This window comes from Haliaeetus leucocephalus, unplaced genomic scaffold, assembly GCF_000737465.1.
Source record: "Haliaeetus leucocephalus isolate CR32 unplaced genomic scaffold, Haliaeetus_leucocephalus-4.0 Scaffold577, whole genome shotgun sequence".
Classification (NCBI taxonomy): Eukaryota; Metazoa; Chordata; class Aves; order Accipitriformes; family Accipitridae; genus Haliaeetus; species Haliaeetus leucocephalus.
The window spans coordinates 7,072,980-7,095,470 of record NW_010973013.1 but is presented as its reverse complement, the minus strand read 5'-3'; the positions used below and the strand labels follow the sequence as shown (position 1 = coordinate 7,095,470).

Sequence of the window (22,491 nt, the reverse complement as noted above, 5' to 3'; positions counted from 1 at the left end):
TTTTTTTTTCTCTCTTTTTTTTTCCCCTGAAGCATTATACTTGCTGAAGGGATTTCAGTTACTCTCACAGCCCTGAGTGCAACACAGCTTTGCAGTGTAGAGCTGCTCTTTTCAAATTGTTCTTAATAAGGACAGATGCAACAGAGAGCACAGAGACTACTCAGGGATATGCTAATTTGGTCCATGTGATTTATGCTTTTCAAGTGTACGTTACACATTAAACAGTAGCATTGGGACACTGAAAGTCTGGGAGGATTTCCCTGCTGTGCATTTGCATAAGCCACCCTGCATGTAATAACATTGTCTCTTTTCACTGAGCCTTTCATTCAAGAGCCTGAGTATTTTTGAATTTGGTTTCCAGTACTGGAACCAAACCAGACCTGGGGAGATGATGCTTTGCGGTGGGGTGAGCCACTTTTCTCTGGTCTAAGCAGTAAATAGCTTTACAAGGGTGCCTTTCACTAGTAAATTTTCTATAGATCAAATGAATGGTGCCCAGATAATAGTGTTTTCAAGAGCTGAACTGCAGTCAGTGACCCACCGGACATGTTTGTCATTGAGTTTCCTTGAAAATCCAAGTGTGTTGGTGTTAGAGAGTGATGGGGATTGCTCTGAGCCTTTGTGACATTGTTGTGTCTTTTACAGTGTGAAATACATTTCCTGCTCCCTGCTCATCCTTCATGCTGAGGATGACCCGGTGGTACCGTTTCATCTGGGAAAGAAGGTACATGTGTGGCTCTGCAAACTGATCTGGTGGGAGGAACTGATGTGGCTAGAACCACATCCCAGCCAGGCAAAAAGTCAGCAATAGGAAGGTGTATGTAGAAATGCATAGCCTGAAGGTACTACAAATTCTGTGGTGTTGGAGGTGGCAAATCAATAGTGAAAGGGAGCTGGAGCTAGAGGTAGCAAAGCTGGTCAAGCCAGGGCCCATAACCCACCCTTGAGAGGGGTGCTGGTTTGGCAGGGGTAGCTGGTCTGGAGTGACATGTGTCCCTCACCTGCTTCTCCTTGGACTCAGCTTTACAACATCGCTGCGACATCACGGAGTTTCCGAGACTACAAGGTGCAGTTTGTTCCGTTCCACACAGACCTTGGCTACCGGCACAAGTACATCTACAGGAGTCCAGAGCTACCTCGAATACTGCGGTAACAGCCCAGCTAACCAGGGTCTCTTCTGGCTTGGGTGGGGGCGGGGGGGCTGGGGCTTGGGGCTTTGGGGCACAGTGACAAGAACCCAGGAGCAAGAGAGATGTGCAACAGGCACCTGTATTGGGCAGCTCTTATGAAAACCCCTTTGGTCTTCAGAGCGGGTGAGATACTGGGGCTGGCTTAGCACAAAGTCAGAGCTCTCCACCTCCCTGCAAAGCAGGTTTTGGGAAGGGGAGCCACAGAAAGCTGGGAGCGTTTCTCCTCTCTGGCTCATCTCTGCTGTGAGCTGGATGCTCTGGAGGAGTTGTTTGTGAAGCAGCTACTTCTCCTTGCCTCTTCTAGTGGGAGCCACTGATGGGTGAGTGCTGTTCACTGTAGCTGCAAGCGCTTAAGCCCTAGTATTTGCCAGGGGAATGGGAAGACCTGCAGGCTGCAGCATGCACCAGAGTGTAGGAGAGCTGAGTGTCACTGCTGTGTCCTTTCCTTTCCTAGGGAATTCCTGGGAAAATCTGAACATGAGCATCATCACTGAAGACTGGCTGCTCGGCAGCACAGAGGTTTTCCTTTCTTTCCTTCCTCTCTCTCTCCTTTTCGTCCCTGCTCCCTGTGGGTCAATCTGCCATTCTTCCATCCCTGGCACTAGAGGAGGTCAGGGATTCCCACTCCGGTCCTGATGTGTACCCTTGGCAACTCCAGCTCCTGGCATCAGCATCTGCGATGGTAGAAGAAAGAAGTTGTTGGCTTCTTTTTTGACATGGATGGAGGGGTGATAACAGCCCAGGAGCCAGTACCAAACCGTGAAAAATGTAAGCACAACAAAGCCTGGCCAATCCAGCGTGGTACCACTGAGGACAGACATTCCTAGGACACGTGTGTCATGACCAAGGGTGTTTCTTTCACTTTTAAACACTGCTGCTGTTTTTGGATCACATAGAGACTCATTTGTAGGTGAATGGCTTTTGCCGTGTCTCCATACCACAGTTGTCTTGCTTGAGTTTGAGGTGTTCTCTTTCTAGGAAATACATGTTTTGCCTTTCCTTTTCACTAAGTGGCTGTAATTACAAACACACAGAAGGTCCAGGTGGTGAGAGATATTTTTATTTAGCTCTTCAGTCACAATGTGTTGCAAGTGTTGGGCTAATTGCACACATTTGGAAATAAAATGAAAGATTTTTTTTGTTCTTCCTTTTCAAACATCTATTTAATGGAAAAGGTCAGTGCCCTTTTATCTTTTCTGTACCCTTTTCCTTCTCAACATCATTTCTGCTCCCATCCCTGCTATCCTCTGTGGAGCTCCTCCCCTTCTACACATGCACTTCCTATTAGGACTGAAGTGACTTAAGCAGATAAATTGCAAACTTGGGAGTTTAAGCTGGAAACTGTGAGATTACTTTTTGGCTTGATCTCCCCCTTCCATGAACAATGTGGGCCCAGGATGTGGGAATGGATGTCTTCCATTCTCCCTGTACACACCCGGACAGACATGTGCTTCCTTTGGGTGGGAAGGGCAGGGTTTTTTCCTCAACTACCTTTTAACTCCTTAGGTCAGGTTTTCCTGTTCCTGGTGGCTATACTGTTCCTATGTAGTTAAAGCAGGCAGTGGTATGCAGTTCTTGATGCAAAAATAACAGTCTGGGGTGTCCCTCCCCATCTCTCCCTCCACCTCCTTTCTGGGCTTCCCAGGCACTTCCAGTAGCACTTCTCAGCCCATCTCACAGCCATGGTTGGAGCATGTTGTCCAGGAGGCAGAAGTGGGAATGAGCCTCTCCTGTGGGGAGAGGCTCTGGGGATGCCCTTGCCCTGCTTGGGGCTAGAACAGGGGCTGGTTTATGCCACTGATGAGCTCTGCACTGAGACAAAAGAGGGTCATGTGCTGACTCTGAGTGTCTGGCTGGGGACCTGGCCCTGCCCCCCATCAATCTATATAGAGAATACCAGGTGCTGTAGGTTTAGTCACTAGTGCTCAGAGTGAATTGTGCTGCCTGAAGGGTCTGTTCAGGGGTGTACAGCATAGTATAAACTGCTCAGCATGCATCCAAGTTATATCTGCAGGCTCATACTAGTTGCAAAGCAGACAGTAGCTTGTTCTTGTACTGAGATTCTTCTGCCATAGCGTGGTTGTCCCTGAGGTTTCTGACCCATGATACTCATAAGCTAACTGTGCCACTTAAATTATGTTTGATGCACTTGTATTTATTGCACTGACAGAAGAGGAACACTTACTTGGCTCTGGAGAGTGATGTGCACATTCCAGCTAACGCTGCTGGCAGCTGGCTTGGGGCAAAGCACAGCCTGAGCCAGAGGCTGGCTGGCTGCCTTTCTCCCGTGTGACAGAGCTGAGGGTCCAGCATGTGAACTGCTGGTGTTGGTGATCCCAGCACCATCATTCCCGTTAGTAGGCCAGTGATATGCTTGGAAATTTAAACTGAAATGTTTATCTAAAAGTGGTGTAGTTTTAATAAAGGCATTGACTGCTGATCACTTCAGCTTCACCCGTTTTACCTGGCAGTTTTTGGGACTTTTCCCCCAGTTGGGCAGGTCAGCTGGGTCTGCGGCAGGGCTGCAGTAGGGTTGTGCATGGGCGATGAGCTTGCAGCTGGGACTGGGCAAGTCTTTGTGGCTGCTGCCAGCTCTGGGTGAGCAGCTCTGCTGGAGCCCAGTGGGTCTGTGCCTGTACTCCGGCTGCAGCCGAGTCTCTGCTTTCCCACTGGGGATGGGGGAAGTTGGAACTGCCCATGGCATTTCTAGCACAGGAGCCCTGTGTGCCATTTACTGGGCAAAACCCAACACTGTAACCCCCACCCAAGTGCATACAGTCAACACCCCAGAGGTGCAGGTAAATGGCTTTGGCCCTAGCTAGCCCAGTGCAGCCTCTGGGACCAGCTCCCTCCTGTACACTCTCTGTGCTGGCAAGACTGACCTTTCTGCTGGCGGCATGTCTCCCCCATGGTGGTGCCAGCACCCCAGCATCATGCCAGCTGCAGGGGACCCTCCCATGAAGCCACAGCTGGGGAACACCAGCATGGCTTCAAGCATCATGGCCTGAACTTGTTGCAACCTGAACCCACAGGCATGGAGTAAGTCACAAGTCAGCCCCAAGTCAACCCAGCAGGTGTTCTGGTTGTTTTAATGAGTTGGTGTCACACAAGGGAGTACTGGTGCACTACACAGCACTACAGGTGTTAAACTCTGACCCCAGCGCCAGGAGAGACACATGGAGCAGCGTGACCCAGCTGCGAAGAGATGCAAGAGATGCTATACGTGTTCATGGCCTGGGTAGCACCCAGCATACAGCTGTGCCTGGAGAGCCAGGAGACTGCCTGTGGGCCCAGCAGGGTCAGCCACCCAGCTGGCAGTGGCAGGTACAACCCTCTCTATGCAGACACGGAGGCTAAAAATCCCTGGAGTGACTTGGTTACTGGGCTTTTAGTTAAGTAAAGAGGTGCGGGAGGAGGCTACGGCAAGCTCTGTGGCAAGGAAGTCGCTGATCCCAGGCCCTCTCTCCTTCTCCTTGGGGCACACGGCATTTGACATTGGTGCCAGCAGGGTGCCAGCTGCTTTAACAGCCAGTCCCACCTTCTCTGGGTGTTATTTGGGAAGGGGGTAACTGGAGGGGCAGGCAGTGGCCTCTCCCTCCCCTAGCTTTGGGGCTGGCAGACCCACTGGAGGAGGATGCAAGACACGCTCTGTTTTGGCTAAACCTGCTTGTGGGGCAGGGTCAAGGAGGCCAGGCCAGGCTGCATGCAGGGGGAGAGGGGAGGATTTAGTTGGAAAGCCCTTGTTAAGCATGGAGCACAGCTGTGGAAGACTTCTCTGTGGTCATCTCACTAAAAGCACTATGCAGCACATGCAGGCTGGATACATGGGTACAAACGGGGTCCTTTCTCCTCTCCCCCAGCTCCTCTTCCTCAGTCAGGGCTCTTCCTCAGAGCATCCTTCTACCCCGCTGAGGGAAAAGCCTTGTTTCTGCAGAGCTGAGCCCATCTGAGACTGGTGGTGAAATTCAGGTGAGGCCTCCTGGGCTGGGAGCGCATCCCTCCTTCCTTCCCTCTGTGCTTGCATCAATCCCGGGGGAGGTTGGGTGGGGGGATTTTTGTGGCAGATGGCTCCACACCCCAGATCTCCCGGGCATACTCTGTGATGGTCCTATCACTGGAGAACTTGCCCGAGCATGCAATGTTCCTGATGACTTTCTTAGTCCACTCCCGGGGGTCCTGGGAAGAGGAGAGGCAATATCAGCAGTCAGTCCCTCACCTGGCTCTGTCCCAGCTTGCAGCCTTGCAGAGCACACTTGGCTGGTTTAAATGCTGCGGCGTGGGGCTGCCGAAGCGGCAAAACCTGCGTCGCCCTGACCCCGTGCCCAAGCCACGTGGTATCTGTAAGAAGGACTCCACGGGAGCACACTCGGCTTCTCCCATGTCTTCCCACTGCACCACCGTGGCCGAAGACCCTGTCCCTCCCCCTCGGTAGCGGGCAGCTCTTACCATGAACAGCTGGTCCACTTGACCTTGGCATTTAATGTAAGCCTCGTAGTCAGCAAACACCTTGAACCTGAAACCCAAAGCAGAGTAAGGTTAGGGTTTGCTTGCTGTAGGGTCCCAGCCTGGCAGGATAGGGCCAGCTGGGAAAGGGTCGCGGGCAGGCTGAGAGCAGCCCACCAAAGGTGATGCTTGCCAGGACTTACCTGTCGTGGTGCATGAGCATATTCACAACATCCCTGAAGCAACCGGGGTCTCGAGGGGAGAAAAACCCGCTGCTGATCTGGTCGACAGCCTGTCGCAGGTCTGGCAGACGCTCGTAGTACTCCCGTGCGTTATACCTGCGCCCAGCAGAGACGGGCTGTAGGGCCTGATGCTCTCCCCTGGGGCCCAGCACCCAGAGCGCAGGACCTGACACGTCTGGGGCAGGGAGGGCAGGCAAGGGTGCTGGCTCCTGGCAAGGATGTTTTATGGCTCCTGAGGGGCCTTTTTCCTGGGGCTGTGTCCATCAGAGCACCCTGCTAGCGGCTCCGAGACTTGTCGCGGTGCCTGAATCACTTTGTGCCCAGGCTCCCGTCCTGTTCTCGGCCGTTGTGCTCAGGGTGAGCTGCGTCCTTGATGGACCATGCACTGACCAGCCCAGGGTGAAGGCTGCCTCCAGCCCCCTGCTTTTTCCTGCTCCAGAACTGCCCAGGGAGGAGAGTGTCCCTCCCAGAGATTACATCTCTCTCCCCGCTAGAGCTGGGACCTGTATCCCCATCTGACAAGCCCTGGCACGTATGGGGCTCTCCCCAGCACCAACCCTTGGCGATCCAGGGCCTCCACGTCCTCCACCCGCATGCCAAAGATGAAGAGGTTTTCTTCGCCTGCCTCCTCCGCCATCTCCACATTGGCCCCATCCATGGTACCAATGGTGAGGGCCCCGTTCACCATGAACTTCATGTTGCCGGTACCCGAGGCCTCTGTGCCAGCTGTGGAGATCTGCTGGGAGAGATCCGCTGCTGGGATCACTGTCGGGTGCAAGAGAGGTAGGAGTTAATCCTTGGCACGCTGCAGGTGCCCATGACCTGGGTCCAGGACACCAAAACAAGCCCGGGACATCTGCTAGTGGCCTGCTGACCTCTACCTCAGCCCAAACAGCATGGCTCTGGGGCCAGAGCCAGGCTTAGCCCTGCCATGACCCCATGCCGTTGCTATCACTCCTGCATGAAGCTGGCTTCCCACCCTGTGTGGAGCCCTCAGGTCCTTCCTAAGGGAGAGCCAGGTGACCTGCCATGACAGCTTCTCAGGCCAGCCAGTTTCTGGGCTCAGCTGGGACGTGCCCAGCTCCTGACGTGTGCTTATACAAGACCAGACGTACCCTTCTCGGCCAAGGATACCCGGTAGTTCTCCAGGAAGATGACCTTGAGCCTGTCCCCCACATAGGGATCGTTGTTGATGACCTCACCGATGGATGTGATGAGTTTGATGATCATCTTGGCCATGTGGTAGCCAGGGGCCGCCTGAAAAAGAGCAGCCCAGAAATAGTGAAGGCTTTTAAGGAAGGGAGAGCATGAGAGGTGCCAGTGCGGGTCCTCACCACGGGGAGAATCTGGGCCTCACCTCTGCTGTTCACATGGATCAGCAAAAGCACCCTAGTGGGAGGTGAAGTCCTGAGCCACAAGCAAAGAGTGATGGGGCCTCGTTCAATCTGATTAGTCCATAAAGGTGTTTCCTGAAGAGCCCACCAGCAGATACATGCTGGCTAACCTACAGCGGGCCCAGCAAAGCCACAGAAAGGGGACAGCACCTTCCCCACATCCCCACTGAGCCATGCACGCACCGAGTCTGGGATGCACATTACCTTTCCTCCGATCATAATAGTCCTGGGCACAAAGGATTTGGATGGATCGCGTCTGATGCCTGAAAGAGCAGGGCATAACACAACCAAAGTGAAGATAAACTGGACAGAGTTAATTCCGTTCATCAGAGGTGGGCTGGGATCCCAGCCCATGTCACGTGGACCCAACAAACTTGCAGGACCCCAAAGCTCAATGAGACATCCACCAGAGCTGTGCTGGGCAAAAATGGGCTGCAGAGTCCTCAGGCAATGACTCAAGCCAGCATGATGCAGAGCTCCAATGATTTGCCTCCCTTTGGGAATGGGCAGGGGCCCAAAGCATATGCCGGGGAGTGGGGGTTCAACTTGCACCAGGTCAGTCCTAACACCTGCAGTACAGGTGTGGGGGTTACCTGGGCCCTGGGACCCAGGTGGGCTGGAGACGTGGGCTGTGAGCTTTTCCTCAGAGCTCTGTACGGCCCTTCAGCCACTCTGTCTTCCCTCCTGGAGAGAAGCCCTTCATGAGAGGAGGGCAGAGCTAGGCTCAGGAGTCCTTGGCCACTAACTGGCATACTTTTACATGGGAACCCTGGCAGCGAGTGCCTGGGGGGACACCCCTTGTCCACCAGCCCAGGCAGGACTTACGGTTGTATAGAGTGATAGCATGCAGGCAGTTCAGCAGTTGCCGCTTGTACTCATGGATTCGCTTGACCTGAACATCGAACATGGACGAAGGGTTGATCTTGACCTTGTACTGCTCCTCCAAGTAGGCTGCAAACTTCAGTTTGTTTTCCTGGCAAGAAAATCTGATGAGGAACAGGCATGGGTTCCCAGGCCTTCTGTCAGAAGTGAGTGTTTGCTGCTGGGATGTTCCTGGGAGCATGGTGCCTTCCTCCCACCCCGCCTCCAGTGCACATTACCTGTTTGACTTTCGCCACATCCCTGATAAAAGTCTCATTATTGATGAAATCCAGTAGCTTCTTCAGCTGGCTCAGATCTGTGATAAACCCTTCCCCGATTTTCTAAAAGAACAAGCCAAGAGAGGGATGTCCCACCCGTGAGACACCTCACCCAATCCACACCTGCACTTTCCCAACAGAGATGCCACAGTCCCGTTGGGAATTGGAAGAGGCACTCTGGCTGGGAAAAGGGGCACAGTTTCTTATAGCGAGCTTACTTCTCCGTATCGTCAGGGAGCCCAAAGGTACAGGGGAAACAGGGCACTTGCAAAAACCCAAACAAGTCCCCCTCCCTCAAGGAGCTTTAGAGGGAGGATGTGTGCACATGTACCAGGGCCTCCTGGCACCTGGAGAAACTGATGGGCAGGACACAAAGATACATTGAATTGCAGGACGTTATTCAGCTATCATGTCACAGTGTGAAGCAAAAAACCCTGTGCTAAAGAGCCTGGTAAACACCGGAGATAGAACTGGGGCTGGAGTTCCTTTGTGCCCGTGAAGCTGAATGCTTTTGCAGACACCCCATTTCACACACCACGGTACTGCCTGCCAGGTTGTGTATAGCCACTGCGAGGGCAGGGAACCAGATCCAAATTTCTGCAACGTTTTTGGCCAACTCTTCATCACCGACTTTAAAGCCCAGCCAGTCTCACACCTACACGTGCAACAGGCGTGCTTCCAGGCTGTCCTCACTCTCACCCACCAGACGTGAGCCCCAGCTCTGATCAGAGCACACGAAGAGGTGATCAGAAGCAAACGGATCACGCTCAGCCCCTCACTTCGGGACAGCTTGCGGCTCACCTCAGCAATAACATCAGCCAGCCCTGGGTTGCACAGCAGGAGCCAGCGCCTCGGTGTGATCCCGTTTGTCTTGTTCTGAAACTTCTCCGGCTCCAGCTCATAGAAATCCTTGAACCTGGAACACCAGAGAGATCTGAACCACCCACCACCACCCAGAGCTTCAGCTGGGCCCCCACCGCACGTGCTCCTGACTCGGGGCAGTCACTGCGGATCTCCCTGGAACAAGGGTGAACTCTCTATGCCAGTTCTCACCCCCTTCCTCGGCCATAACGCCGAGGGTTTCACCAGCTCCAAAGGGACGTGAGTTAGACCTTGCACACAGGCAAATAAGACAGTCTCCCCAACCTGCCATGCCCAGCAGGGCAACCAAAGCAGACCTCGACACCTGATGGCTCCAGTTAGCCCCCCCATGCTTGCAGGCAAAGCCCAGTGAGTGAAGAGGGAGCGTGCCTTGGGTGTCCCCCAACTCACACCGAGTTCTTCACAATGTCAGAGTGGATGCGGGCCACGCCATTGACCGCGTGGGAGCCAATCACACAGAGATGAGCCATGTTAATACGTTTGCAGTCTCCTTCCTCGATCACCGACATCCTCCGGAGACGGTCAATGTCCCCTGGGTAGAGAGCTGCCACCCGCTGCAGGCACAAAAAGGGACATTAGCAACCCAGCCATAGGACCTAGGAACATTCCCATCCTAAAAGCGACCAGATGAAGACCCCCAGCGTTCCCACAGCCTGTGACCGGCCCAGTCCCTTACATCCAGATGCATCTGGTTGAGGGCGTAAATGATCTCTAGGTGACGTGGCAGCAGCTTTTCAAACATGGAGACCGGCCAGCGCTCCAGGGCTTCAGGCAGCACGGTGTGGTTGGTGTAGGCGCAGGTCTGTTTCGTGATCTCCCAGGCCTGCGTTACGGACAGCAGGTTAATGCATGCGTGCCCAGGCCAGGAGGGGAAAGGAGACTCCGTATGAGGACAGGACAGCAGCTCTTTCCACTGCAACTTTTGGCACGGACCTCCTAGCTCTGCTTACCTTGTCCCAATCCACTTTCTCCACATCCACCAGGATCCGCATAAGCTCTGGGATGGACAGGGCAGGGTGGGTGTCATTTAGCTGAATAGCCACCTGCAACAGAGACTCGCTGGGCTCAGATCTGGCAGGGATAGGACTGTGACAGTGTCCTGCACGCGTGGGGTTGGGGTGAGGGTCATGCCCAAGCCTCTTCTCATGGCACACACCCCAGAAACAGAGCGATCTCCCAGGAACGGAGCTATTCAACCTTTGCAAGTTTTGCTCCAAATTGCAAATTTTCCCCTGGGAAAACAGCCCAGAGATCACCTGTTTTCCAACCCAAACTGCCAGGGTCTTTGTATACATGCCCCCACTTGGTCCTGAGCATCCTGCTCTCCCTCATGATAGGCAGGTCTAGCTAAAACACCCCCGGACCCTCTCTGCCCACAAACTCACCTTATCTGGGAAGGTTTCAAAGCATGTTCTCACAGGGTCTCGACAGCCAAATTTGGAGGACTTAAAACGGCGGATGATGTCTTGGAGGGTAGCAGCCACCACGAAGTACTCCTGTTTCAGTCGCAGCTCCTTGCCTTCAAAGAACTGCAAGTGGGGGGACCACAGCCATCAGTGCTGCAGTTGCCATCCCCAGTTGGCAGCCGAACCCCTGGAGATGCTCCTACCCACTCTGATGGGCTTCCCAACAGGCCTCACAGGTTCAGCACCTCATCAGGGCAAATGTGGATGTTTCTCACATTGCCTCTGATGGGGCAGCAGCTGTAGGGACTGACAAGGGGCTCGGCATCCCAAACAGCTGCCTCCAGAGAGCACCAGAACCTGCCACATCCATGCTAGTCCTACAGAGCAAGCGCAGCTCCCTCCCTCACTGCAAGACCCTTGGATTTTGGACTCCCTGCAATAGCCAGGAGCCCGTGTCTCTGGACATACCAGCTGCCTCCCAGGCACACTACACTTCACACTATTTTTTAAAAGCCAGCAGCAATGAGAGGGTGCAGGTAAAGTGCAGGAGATGAGCTTTTCCAGCACAGATCCTAACCCATGACTAGATAGCGAGGGCTCTTCCCTTCTGGATCCAGTGCCCAGTGAGTGCATGGCCTGGGACAGTCCCTGCAGCGAGAAATCCCTTGAACTGGGGATGGAAACGAGTCCCCCCCTCATGGCCGCCTCTGAAATGACAACTTACTTTTGCAAAGGGTAAGCCATGTAAATTGCCTTGAATTTGAAGGAGTAATATGTCTTCCCCTCCTTGCAGCAAGGGACAGAGCAGCTACACAATATAGGCCAGACTCAGCTGCCATCAGCCAGCAGAGACCCTCTGGAGCCAGCAGAGCTGTGTCTGTTCACTGAGAATTACGGGGCCAACCTATTGTATTAAAAATCCTTAAACCAGAACAATAAATATCAGGTGGCCATGACCTTCCAGTGCTTGCAAACAAGGCAATACAACTACAGGGAGGATGATCCAGAGCAGCAGGCAAGAGAGGCAAGAGAGTCACTCACATTGTCATTTGGGTACAGGACTCTGGATATGTTTTCTGCCAGGTTTCTGTCCAACACCGCCTCAATGTAGTCACCCACGTTGACTGCAGCAAGAGAGAAATACACACAGCACTGCAGCAGCTGTAGAGGTTCAGGTAGGTCCCTGATACTGCACTTTTCCTTCTTTTCTCATAGAGCAATTTGTAACAGGAACATTCAGGCTGGTATTAATGAAATATGAATGGGAATGTACATGTGTGAAAGGCACCAGAGAGACAGGAGGAGATGGGATAAGAGAAAGGCACATCTCCATGCAGTTTCTCAAGGCACGCGTATCAGGAAGGACAGACAGAAACTGAAGACAGACGGCAGCCAGAGAAGGCAAAAAAAAGGAAGCGAGTGACCAGCCATCTTGCTTAAGGATGAAGGAGAAATGGGGCAGGGCAAAGAAGCACAAAGACCACAATCACGCTCAACTCCTAAAGGGTACAAAAGGCTCTCCTGAAACCCAGCTCGCAGCTGCCAGTGCACAATTATGAGGACTTGAGAGCCATCACCCCTTGTCCCACACAAGTTCTCCTGGCAGGGCTGCTTTGACACACACATCTCTGCGCTTGCCAGAATGGAAGAATAAATCAAAGCAGTCTAGTCTAAAACCTTCCCCTTCTGTAACAGCCCCTCACTGACATTTGGTATGTTAGTTGCCGTGTATCTGCTCTTCTTCAGCACTACGATTGGAGCCTGGAAAAACGCAGCAGAGAGGTCACATGTAGACCCAAAGGAAACCAACAGTAAGGTGGGCTGTGCTGCTCTTCTCCTTCAGCGCTAAGGGATGATGCTGCACAGAAACGACCCTCCACGGCAAGCGTGGGTTTGCAGCTCATTTGGTGATGTGGGGAACGCAGTGGCAGGTGGTCTATCACTTGGGGAAGGTACAGGGCAGGTTTTGAGAGCATGAGAAGCGTGATGGGTATGGAAGGAGGACGGATGGGTGTCCTGGTGCTTGAGGGCTCTGGAAGCGGTTGGAGGGAGTCTGATCCATGGATGCGCACACAGCGCTGTGTTTGGAGGTAGCCAGGAGATATGGATAAAGCAGACCAGGTGGGGAGTGCTGTGCCAGGTGCTATGCACACAGGAACAACCATGTCCCAGCCTGGCCAGAAGAGAGGCAGCGGAGGGATAGCACTTACACTCTTGGAGGTTGAAGTCATTGGGTGCTTTTGCAGACCACAGCCTCATGGTGTTTACAGTGTTGTTCTTGTATCCTGGCACTGGCGTGTCGTAAGGCATAGCAAGGACAACCTGCAAAAGGACAGTATTCCCCTCTGATTAGCAGCACGATGGCCTTAGAGAAGGTGGGAAAGCGGCTGAAACGTCTGCAGGAAGAATCCAGAGGACACAGACAACTCCTGGCTGTGGCAAGAATCTCATCTTACTAAAACACACCTGCTGAGCTTCACAGAATTCCCTGCTATCACAGGCACTGCCAGCACCCACTGGCAAAGTGTTCATAGGAGAAGCAGAGCTGTTTGGAGCTTTACTGACGAACTGGGAGTTACAAGCCCATCAATGAAATGTAAAAGAGAGTTGCAAACAACTTGCTGACCTTCCTATACCAACTGGTGTGCCTATTAGTTATTCACCAGAGCACGGCAAGAATCCTCAGCTGGCCACTGCGATTCTGTCTGTGCTGGGCTGGGGCCAGGGCAGCTGGGACAACCTTTGTGTTTCCATCTGGGATAAACTCCGCAGCCTGAATCCTGCCCGTTAGCCTTCCGCAGCCTGCCAGCACCAAACCCTACCACCGCAGCACCATTCCCACAGCAATTCACCCAACAGTCAAGGTTTGTTGAACCTGCCTGGGTAAATCCACTGTGATCTCCAGCATCCAAACTGAACACGAGTGTGAAACTATTAGTGCAGTCTACGGATGATGCTTAAGCATCAGGATGCTTCACACGTGACTACAGGGAGTAACACCGGGACTCCCAGTTCGGATTACACTAGCCAGGCAAGGCATGGGTATGCTTCCAAGCTTCTGCGCTCCAGCTCACTGTTGTGCCAACACCTGCATGCCTCCAGACCTGCTGAGCAGCAAGGCAAGGCACCCTGACCTCAGCCTGGAACAAAGACACTGAGGGCTGATGCCAGCAGAGCCGAACGGTGCTTGCAGAGCAATGCCCTGATCCTGCAGCACAGAGCCTGGGCTGCCTCTCTGACACTGGCAAAAAAGAGCCAGCACCCTCCTGAACAAGTCGGTGTGTACTGGCACGACAGTCCAGCAGCCAGAGGCTGTCCCCAAACAAAGATGTGAGAGGCAGCAGAGAACTGAAGGAGCTGTGCTCACAGGGCAGGGAAAACCCAGGCAGATCGGCTTGTTGGCCCTGAACAGCCTCTTGGTGCTGGCGTCAGCAACACCTCCCCTCTGGGGAGAATCAGCAAGAGCTCAGGCTCTCAAAGCTGCTATTACCAGCTCCGAACATGGAAGCAGGCAGAAAGCCTGCCCTGCCTGAGCCACGCGACTGGGGCACACATCACATGAACAGAGTGATGCTATATTTGGAGACTGTGTCTTTGGCTTTTTTTTTGAGCCTTTCCAACTTGTTCCCTAATTGGCACTATCTGAAAATTCACCTCCTTGTAGGAAGCAGCGTTTCCACTGCACTGCTTGGGATCCCTGAAACCCCAGACTACCGCCGGGGTCAGAAGAGGAGCACATCGAAAGGCAACGGCACTCGGTCCCCAAGCGGATATCTGCTTCCCCAGAGAGCTCTGGCATGGTGCCTCCATGCTGTTCACGAGGCTGTGGTGTTGAACCCCTGCACTGTCTGTGTCCTGGGAATGGCCTATGTCACTGTACAGCCTTTGACAACCAGGGACGCTGGAAAAGGACCTGGTTTGTTTCTCTGAGCAGGCCCAGGCAGATCTGCAACAGAGCTTCAGCTCTTGGCGCTGAAGAGAAAGGCTGGGCTTTATGACTGTGCACTCCTCGGATGGGTAGAGCTGGCTCGTCAGGGTGAGAGACCCTTGAACATTATGGGAACAAGGCTAGGTCATGTCCCTGAATCCCAGAGAAATTCATAGTCCTTCCTCCATCCCGGGCACTGCTTAGACAGGAGAGGCTGAAACATCTTCAATCCTCTTAATAAATCTGTGCCTCTTTAAAGCTTGCCTTCCTCAGCGGTAAGACTGGAATGCATTTACGACACAGCAGCCTGTGCTCTGAGCAGGCACATGCTCCCGAAGCACAGCGTTCCCTCCCCAACTGTGGGAGGCTGAAGAAGCGTTTGCTCTCCACAATGCCACAAAACAAGGCCTCCAGGCAGACCGGAGACTTGAAACCATGCCTCCAGCCTTCCCTGACAGCACTCTACCCATCAGGCGAGCCTGGGAAAGAGGAACTTGCTCTGATTACAGGAGTTAAACACCCACGGAATTGCTCCATGGCCACCCCACGAGATGAATCTCCACCCACAGCAGCAGTGCCAGAACCACCTGCAAAACCACTGGGTTTGAGCGAGTGGTAGCCAGGAGCAGTGTGGAAGGAGGCTAGCACAGCTGCCAGGGATACAGTCCTCCTCCGACATAAATCCATGCTTCACCCTGGAGACCGGTAGAGGAGGAGGCTCCAACTGACCTGCAGTTACACCTATGACTGAATATCATCCTTCTTCTTCCTCAAATCGTGCTGCAGCTGTAGCCACAAAGTCACCTTTGTAATTGCAAGGGTAGCAGAGAGTTTTGCCAGACTGGGAGAGAAGCAAGGTCTGACCACCTCAGGCAGCCCAGGGACAGATTCTCCCCCCTCCACGCTACCCTGGCCCCTACTCCCCCAGCCCAGCACCGAGGAAGACGTTGGTACCTGAGTGTCGATCCACTTCACACCCTCAGGAGTGTGATCCACGCGGCCGTAGAAGTGCACAGGGAGCATGTACTCTGGGCGAGCTTTCTCCCAGGGATTGCCGTAGCGTAGCCAGTCATCGGCCTCCTCCACCTGCAAGAAGCAAACAAGGTTCAAGTGATGGCTTGTGTCTCCAAGTGAAGGCTAAACTAGGCTCTCCGAAGGGAGGCCAGTTTAAAAACAAAGCTTTAGTAAGCTGGCTTTAAAAATGGATATGCAGAGGCCTCTAGAGGACAGCTGTGCTTTTTGAAACATGGATGACTACATCCCAGCTGGCATAAATAAATCAGGCTCTATGGGCTTTGCAGAGCTGTACAGGTTTAAACCACCCAAACAGCACAGATTGCTGCACTCAGTCTGTCTCGAGGCTTTTACATCCAGATTGACCGTGATAGTGGGAATATGTGGGATGGGGTTCCCTAGAAGGCCATCGGTGCTGTTCCTGGCCACAAACCACCCCCTGTAACCCAGGTCTTGCTAACTGCTCTGCCCTCTGCCAGAGAGGATTTCTCCTCCCTGCTCATAACAGCACAAATGGGAGTGAAGTGAATTCAGCAGAGCCACCATGGCTGATGTGGACCAGAAACCAGAGGGCCTGAGGCACTTGGAGAGATGCTCTGTGCCTGCCGGCATTTCTCTGCCAGGTGGGGGGCAGGTCTAAGCCACAACCCAGCATCGCCACCACCCCTGTTCTTTTTTAAGTAACATTAAGCCAATTACAGTGGATGCTTTTGTCCCTGTTTTCACCATTTATAGGGCCTAGCATTGCAGCTTCTTTGTGGGGAAGGAGGAAAAAAACAACCCTCAAACCTCTCACCCTCCCTGACTTATGGAGAGCTATTTTACGGGGAAAAAAGGTCCTTTATGTTTAGAAGCAAGGCAAATCTCCTAATGGAAACCATTTCCAGACATACACTAGGGAAAACTGCCAGCTGGGGCAGTTTTTTTAGCCTATTTTCACTTGCAAAATATTATGATCACTAATGCTAGAGGAGAGTCCCTGTTTAAGCCCCCGCTGCCAGTCTCCCAGGGAACCCACAGGAGCAGCGGCACCCCAGGCACTTGCTCCTCTTCCATCATAGTCAAATTCATCCTCCACCAGACACCTTCATGAGGTGTTTAGCTACATCTCCATCCTTAGCCTGACTCCTTGCCCACTCACTGCTGGGCTGGATGGGACTCTCGGGTTGTTGCAGCTGTGCCACGGAGCCCCAGCCAAGGAAAACTCCAGTCCCAGCCATGCCCCGTGGGCTCAGCTCCAACACCAGCTTGCCGGGTTGGTGACTGGCGTGGATGAGCTTGCACGTGTCCCTCGGTAAGCGCCTGTGGCACAGGCACCCCACCACCCTCATCGCTCCTCTTTGCTCAGGCCATCAGAGATCCCAAGGTCAGCACAAGCAGTGGGAAGCGACAGCCCATTTGGCACCCGGTGATGGGCTCAAACGCCCAGTTTATGAACAGCTCAAGGAACCACAGTGCCATTTGTGTGGCCAGGCTTTGTCCACAGGCACGAAACAGAAGGAGAAAGGGTGACTTGAGTTCGCCAACGTACCTGCCAGCCGTCGACAATTTTCTGATTGAAGATACCGAACTCGTAGCGGATGCCGTAACCGTATGCCGCCAGCCCCAGAGTGGCCATGGAGTCCAAGAAGCAAGCTGGAAGAGCAGAGCGTGGTCACGCTGCAAGGAAACTCACCCCTCACTTGCTGCATCTGCTACGGCATGATGTGCACGGGGGTGAGGGGCTGCCACAACCAATGCCGCTGGAAACATTTACTACTCGAGAAAATCTGCATGCAAAAGGGACAGAAGGGGACAGCCTGCGGCAGGACCCCACGGATGTCCTGCCGAGCCACGATGAACACTGCAAGGTTGTTGGTGACGAGGCCAGGTCACCAAAAACCTAAATCCAGCCTTGTTGCAGTGAGAGCTCTTCTAAACTTGCCCGAGGTGCCCACGCCTTGCTCTAAGCTTGCCTGCCTGGTGAAGCAGGGTTTCTGACCCCAACTCACTGCTCCACCAGCTACTTTGCTATTATTGCTTTCGGAGCAAACCCTTCCAGCCCTCAGTCCGTGGCAGCTCTGGCAAAGACCAGCCCCAGCATTTCCTCTGCATTGGGGAGCTCTCATCTCCAGCAGTCCTGTGGGACAGGCAGACTAAAATAGCAGCCAACAATCTGCCTACATGAGAGCTGCTTGGGTGCCTCTGAAAAGTGAGAGATTTCACAGGGAGGTGAGGAAAAAGGCTCCAGACAGCCTCTTTCAGCCGCAGCCCTGCCTGCTGTGCTGCAGACTACACAGCTACATCTCCTGGATGCTCTCACCGGGGACGGGGCTCGTTTCTGGCCAGCCAAGAGCAGGCAGGAGGGTACCACGCTGCTGAAGGGCTGCGGGGTGGATGCAGGCTGAGGTCTGCGTGTTTTCTGACGCAGCGCCGGCAGCGAGGGCATGACAGCCTCCAGCCAGGCCACCCTCGGTCCCCGTGCACCCTGCACGAGGAGGGGGCTCCCCTCTCCCTGTCTTACCTGCCAAACGGCCCAGGCCTCCGTTTCCCAGCCCAGCATCTTCTTCGATTTCTTCCAGCTCCTCCAAGTCCAAACCCAGCTATCGGGGAAAGAGCCACGGCAGAACACGTCACCACCTGAAGCCCATGTCCTGGGGCTGCTCTCCAAGGAGGGCAAACACCAAAAACAACCCACACCACGGGAAATTTAACACACAGGGGTCTCTGCATCCCCCCACCCTCCCTCCCCACAAAGCATCTTACCAGCCTCTGGTCCCCGGGCAGCCCAATTAATTGGAAAACAATTTAGCCCATCATCAAAAGTCGTTTTCCCATGAACTAGGCTTCCTTAGAGATCTCGAACAATACGCTCATCTCCTGGCAGCCCCTCATGCCAGGAGGCCCTTCCACCAAACTCGCCGTTGGAGACAGGACGGTGAACGGCCAAGTCGGCACACACGGGACCGCCGAGTCCTGCCCGGCTTACATGTGCCCCCTGCTCTGCTCTCACCCTCCCCCAGTCCTTGAGGAAGGGCACAACCACACCGGCAGCTGGTTACTGCAGCGTTCACCATTACACTCCATGCCTTCCCGCATCCTGCCGCTGAGCTCTTTGGCCGGAATCCATGGCTGGAAGTGGTTGTCTCCTCTGCTGCACCTCCCGGGCTATTTTTTCTCTGGCCCGGGGGCTGCTGCCAGATGAAGGCTAAGCATGCCAGCAGCAAGGACTACTCCAGGAGTCAAGAGATGCTGCGTCTCGGAAGGCAGCAGTATCTCACCTCAGTGCCAGGGGGGACAGCAGGGAGTCAGGCTGACACCACGGCTGCTCCCCAAACCGCTCTCCCACGGCTTCAGCAGTCTGCAACCACAAGCCGGGAAAGCCTCACGCACAATGTGACGGGTTCACAAAAACCGAGGTGAATTCTCTCAGTGACAGAGCCATGCTGGATATGAGACCTCCCATCCCAGCTGGCCACCGGCCATGACGAGCTCCACATGTCGGAGGCTACAGTGAGAGAAGCCTCTGTTCGCACATCAGGCCAAATCAGTATGTGGAAAATGCCTTGCAAAGGGATGTGAGGATCCTCCCTGAAAAAAAACAGCGTGCGCTCCGAGGCACCATACCGTGGAGAGGAAACATGTCAGGTCCCTCCCTGGAAATCCCTTCCCATCTCTGGGCAGGGAAAGCGCTCACCAGGATGTTTCATCAGCAATCATAGCACCTCATTTTGAGAGAGTGACAGAGCCCAACTTCTGCTAGAAAGTGTAATGTGGATCAATCCAGTGGGGCAGGAGGGAAGAGGACGGGGGGAAATAAAGCTTTTGGGTGAGAAAGCCCAAAACCTCATATTCTGTCAAAAAAGTCACTGTCCTGCTGCAGAGGTGGCTGCAAGCCTACGTAACCGTGGCCTCGCATTTGTGATTGCCTTGGTGGTACTCAGCTGTGTTTTTTCCAGTTTGAACTCATCCAATGACATTTTAATTCAAGAAAACGATTTCCACACTTTCTTCCTTCCCGGTGATTCACTTTTCTCTGGCAGTGCTGCCGCGGTGCCTTGTGTACCTGCATGTATGAACTGTAATTTGGCGTTCTGGCGCTCCATTTTCCCCTTCTGGCCCAGCCTCCCCTATTAGACTACATCTCCCATGATGAGCCGTCATCTCTCCTAGTAATGGAAAGCTATTTGCAGCCTGGGACTCCCTAGTCTTTTGGGATACTGGGTGTTGCTTTCTGGCTACTATTCTGGATTTTCCCAGCCACTACAGGAAAAGGGTGGTTTGAGAAAACCGTACTCCAACTCTCAAGGAACCCGAGGGTCCCCCCCCGGTCTTCTCTAGGGGATGAAAAACACTAACAGAGAGCCAAGCCTTGTGTCTAGTCAAAATAACACATCCTTAGGAGGAAGCCCCGAGAAATAAAGCTACCCAGCCCTCCGCATAGAAAAGTTTTGGCCAGTTCCTCAGGGCGGCCCCCGTACCCCCAAGACTTCACCTGGTAAATGGCTTCGTCGCAAGCGTTCTGCAGGCCCAGGTTCACCATGGTGTTCTGCAGAGTGCGGCCCATGTAGAACTCCAGGGACAGGTAGTAAATGCGCTGGGGAGGCAAAGCAAGACGCTTACGCACAGCACAACACTTTGCTTTCACCAAAGTCACTTAAAATTAGGAGCAGACCCAAGTGCTTTCCAGAGTAGGGATGTCTTCCCAACCCGGCTCTTGGCGCCCGCTCCTGAACACCACGCACCGCAGTTTGTTTGTCAGAAGCTCGCGCGGGATGTGAGCCAACCCTCCGCCGCACGTCTCCCTGCCAACAGCCTTCTATAGAAAAATCTCGTTGCTTGTTAAGTGTTTCCCTATTTAACCCAGGGCAAGAATTATCTAGGATGCTGAATGGGATATTTATACACCGTCAAACTCAGCTGAGGTGATGCTTACACTTGGTTTTTAAAGTTTTCCCATGCTGAGCTGAAGCTGATCCAGAGCCTGCTGAAAGCCGGAGCGAGCCCCCCGTCCCATGCACGCCGGCCGGGCTCAGGGCCAGGCCCCTTTCCTGCTAGCGATTTTCCAGTGTTCCTATCACACAGGTCCTCCTGTTCTCCCCACGCCGAGATTCACACGCACGTTTCACCCCGTTGAACAAATAAACTGTCCCACGGGTGGCAGGGTTCCCGGCACAACTGTGCAAGACGGGCTGCTCTGTGGTGACCTTCCAAGTTTCGGAGGAGCTGCGCCTGTGCCACGAATGCTAATGAAAGCCTGTTTGTAGGATGAGAAGTAGGCTGTGCAAACTTTTGCCCTCGCTCAGATTTATTGCTATAGATATTTTTATAAATAGACAGGAATTTTTAACAGAGCAATAGCCTGACTTTAAAGCGTGCTTCCCCTGGAATCTCTTTCCTTTGTAGCTGAGATCTTCCCCACTAAGCAGCAGGATTACCCGTTCTGTCACCTCTGCTGGGAGTCTGAGAGGGTCCATCTGTTCCTTGGGGCGCATCGGAAAGACTGAAACCATCGCACAGTTGCATAAATACTGTGCTCCGCTCAGCCTCCCGCAGGGACATTGTTTCTAGTGAGAATCTAGGCGCAGGGGACAGTAAGCAAACCCACTCCAAGCTCCTCCTGGCTTTTATGGGATCTGTACAATCCCTTGTTAGTGCAGCAATACGGCTCAGAGCGCATTTGTGTGAGTAAGGATAAAAGGGAGAGCTCCACGCACCGGCGTAACTCCCAGTGCATGTGCAGCCTTACCGGCGTGAAAGTGCAGTTTGTTTCTTGTGTCAAGGCAATATTCATAACCCCAAGAAAAGAGCTGACTCGGGGAGGCAGCTGCCTACAGACTGGGAAGGTATGTGCCTTTTCTAGTACACAGCTGCCCTCCGGGGCTCTCCAGTTAAGTGCTGGATTGGGTCTTAATTCAAAAGGATTAGGGCTGAATAATGTCCCGCAGTCCCCAATATCTCCAGCATCGCCGTCCTGACTTGACGAGTGGGGAGGAGAGAAGGGAGCAGGCCGGGTCCCCCAGGAACCACCAACTCGCCAGGGTTTGGTGACCTGGGAAAGCTTGTCTGGTTTGCAGGAGGCAAGAAACTCCTCTCCAGCCTCAAAGCCGAGCTGCCCGCGGGCTCCGCAGGAGCGAAGCCAGGACGTCCCGGCTGTGCCGAGGCATGTGCCGAGACGTGGAGGTGACGACGCCCAGAGGGGCCGCCGCCGCCGTGGTGCGAGCGCAGGACCTGGCCGCGGCGCAGCGTGCGGAGGAGCTGGCAGCAGCAAGGCCCGCGTGAGGACACGCTCGCGGCGGGATGACGGGGGACGTGGCTGCGACAAGGCACGGGGGGGGGTCACAGTCGCGGGGACGGCCGAGGGAGGACACGGCTGCAGCGAGGCTCAGCGGGACAGGGCTGCAAAGAAGCTCGCGGGGGTCACGGCCACGGCGAACGAGGGACACGGCGTCGGCGAGGCCCACGGGGACGCGGCGAGACGCGCGCGAGGTACGTGACCGCGGCGATGCCCACGGGGGACGCGGCCAGGGCGAGATGCGGCCGTGGGGATGCCCGTGGGACGAGGGGGGCCCCTTCCGTCGCCATCCCCGGGGGTTCGCTCACCTTGGGGTCCTTCTCGTAGTAATGCTGCTGGGTGCGAATCCAGCGTCCCACCAGGTGGTCGCGCACGGTGTGGGCAAGCGCGAAGTAGTAGTCGCGGGGGGTGGCGACGTTGCGGTCCTTGACGAGGGTGAAATGGAGATGGCGGTTGAAGCTCTTGCGCACCTCCGCCACGTCCCCCAGCCCCGCGATCCCCCGTACGCTGATCTGCTTTCTCCGTTCCCCGTCGCTCAGCGGAGCGGCCATCCCGCCGGCTTCGGCTTCGCCTCCGGCT

At 54.2% G+C, this 22,491-nt stretch overlaps 2 protein-coding genes across 4 annotated transcripts in view; one reads left to right on the top strand and one right to left on the bottom strand.

The window, feature by feature from the left end:
- Nucleotides 1-3,638, top strand: part of ABHD12 (abhydrolase domain containing 12) — a 46,911-nt gene extending 43,273 nt beyond the window's left edge. Inside the window, exons 11-13 of the mRNA XM_010577816.1 lie at nucleotides 646-724; nucleotides 1,022-1,149; nucleotides 1,645-3,638. Coding sequence (XP_010576118.1) covers nucleotides 646-724; nucleotides 1,022-1,149; nucleotides 1,645-1,684 — 247 coding nt within the window. The 3' untranslated portion in view covers nucleotides 1,685-3,638. The remainder of the gene's footprint in view (nucleotides 1-645; nucleotides 725-1,021; nucleotides 1,150-1,644) is intronic.
- Nucleotides 3,639-4,871: 1,233 nt separating this feature from the next.
- PYGB (phosphorylase, glycogen; brain) lies at nucleotides 4,872-22,484 on the bottom strand. 3 transcript variants are annotated; one of them, XM_010577812.1, is made up of 20 exons: nucleotides 22,221-22,484; nucleotides 20,113-20,214; nucleotides 18,142-18,220; nucleotides 17,170-17,273; nucleotides 15,579-15,710; nucleotides 12,907-13,018; nucleotides 11,738-11,820; nucleotides 10,676-10,819; nucleotides 10,241-10,333; nucleotides 9,967-10,113; nucleotides 9,681-9,844; nucleotides 9,210-9,324; nucleotides 8,370-8,471; nucleotides 8,095-8,242; nucleotides 7,474-7,532; nucleotides 6,991-7,132; nucleotides 6,433-6,640; nucleotides 5,837-5,971; nucleotides 5,637-5,703; nucleotides 4,872-5,366 (listed from the first exon to the last, which is right to left on the bottom strand). In XM_010577812.1, exons 1-20 carry the CDS (start codon nucleotides 22,461-22,463, stop codon nucleotides 5,214-5,216), a joined length of 2,532 nt encoding a protein of 843 aa, XP_010576114.1. In that variant the 5' UTR covers nucleotides 22,464-22,484; the 3' UTR covers nucleotides 4,872-5,213. The 3 variants fall into 3 exon arrangements, with proteins under 3 accessions (XP_010576114.1, XP_010576115.1, XP_010576117.1); XM_010577813.1 differs by lacking the exon at nucleotides 20,113-20,214 and having other exon boundaries at nucleotides 22,221-22,463; XM_010577815.1 differs by lacking the exons at nucleotides 18,142-18,220; nucleotides 20,113-20,214 and having other exon boundaries at nucleotides 17,170-17,190; nucleotides 22,221-22,463.
- Nucleotides 22,485-22,491: the final 7 nt, after the last annotated feature.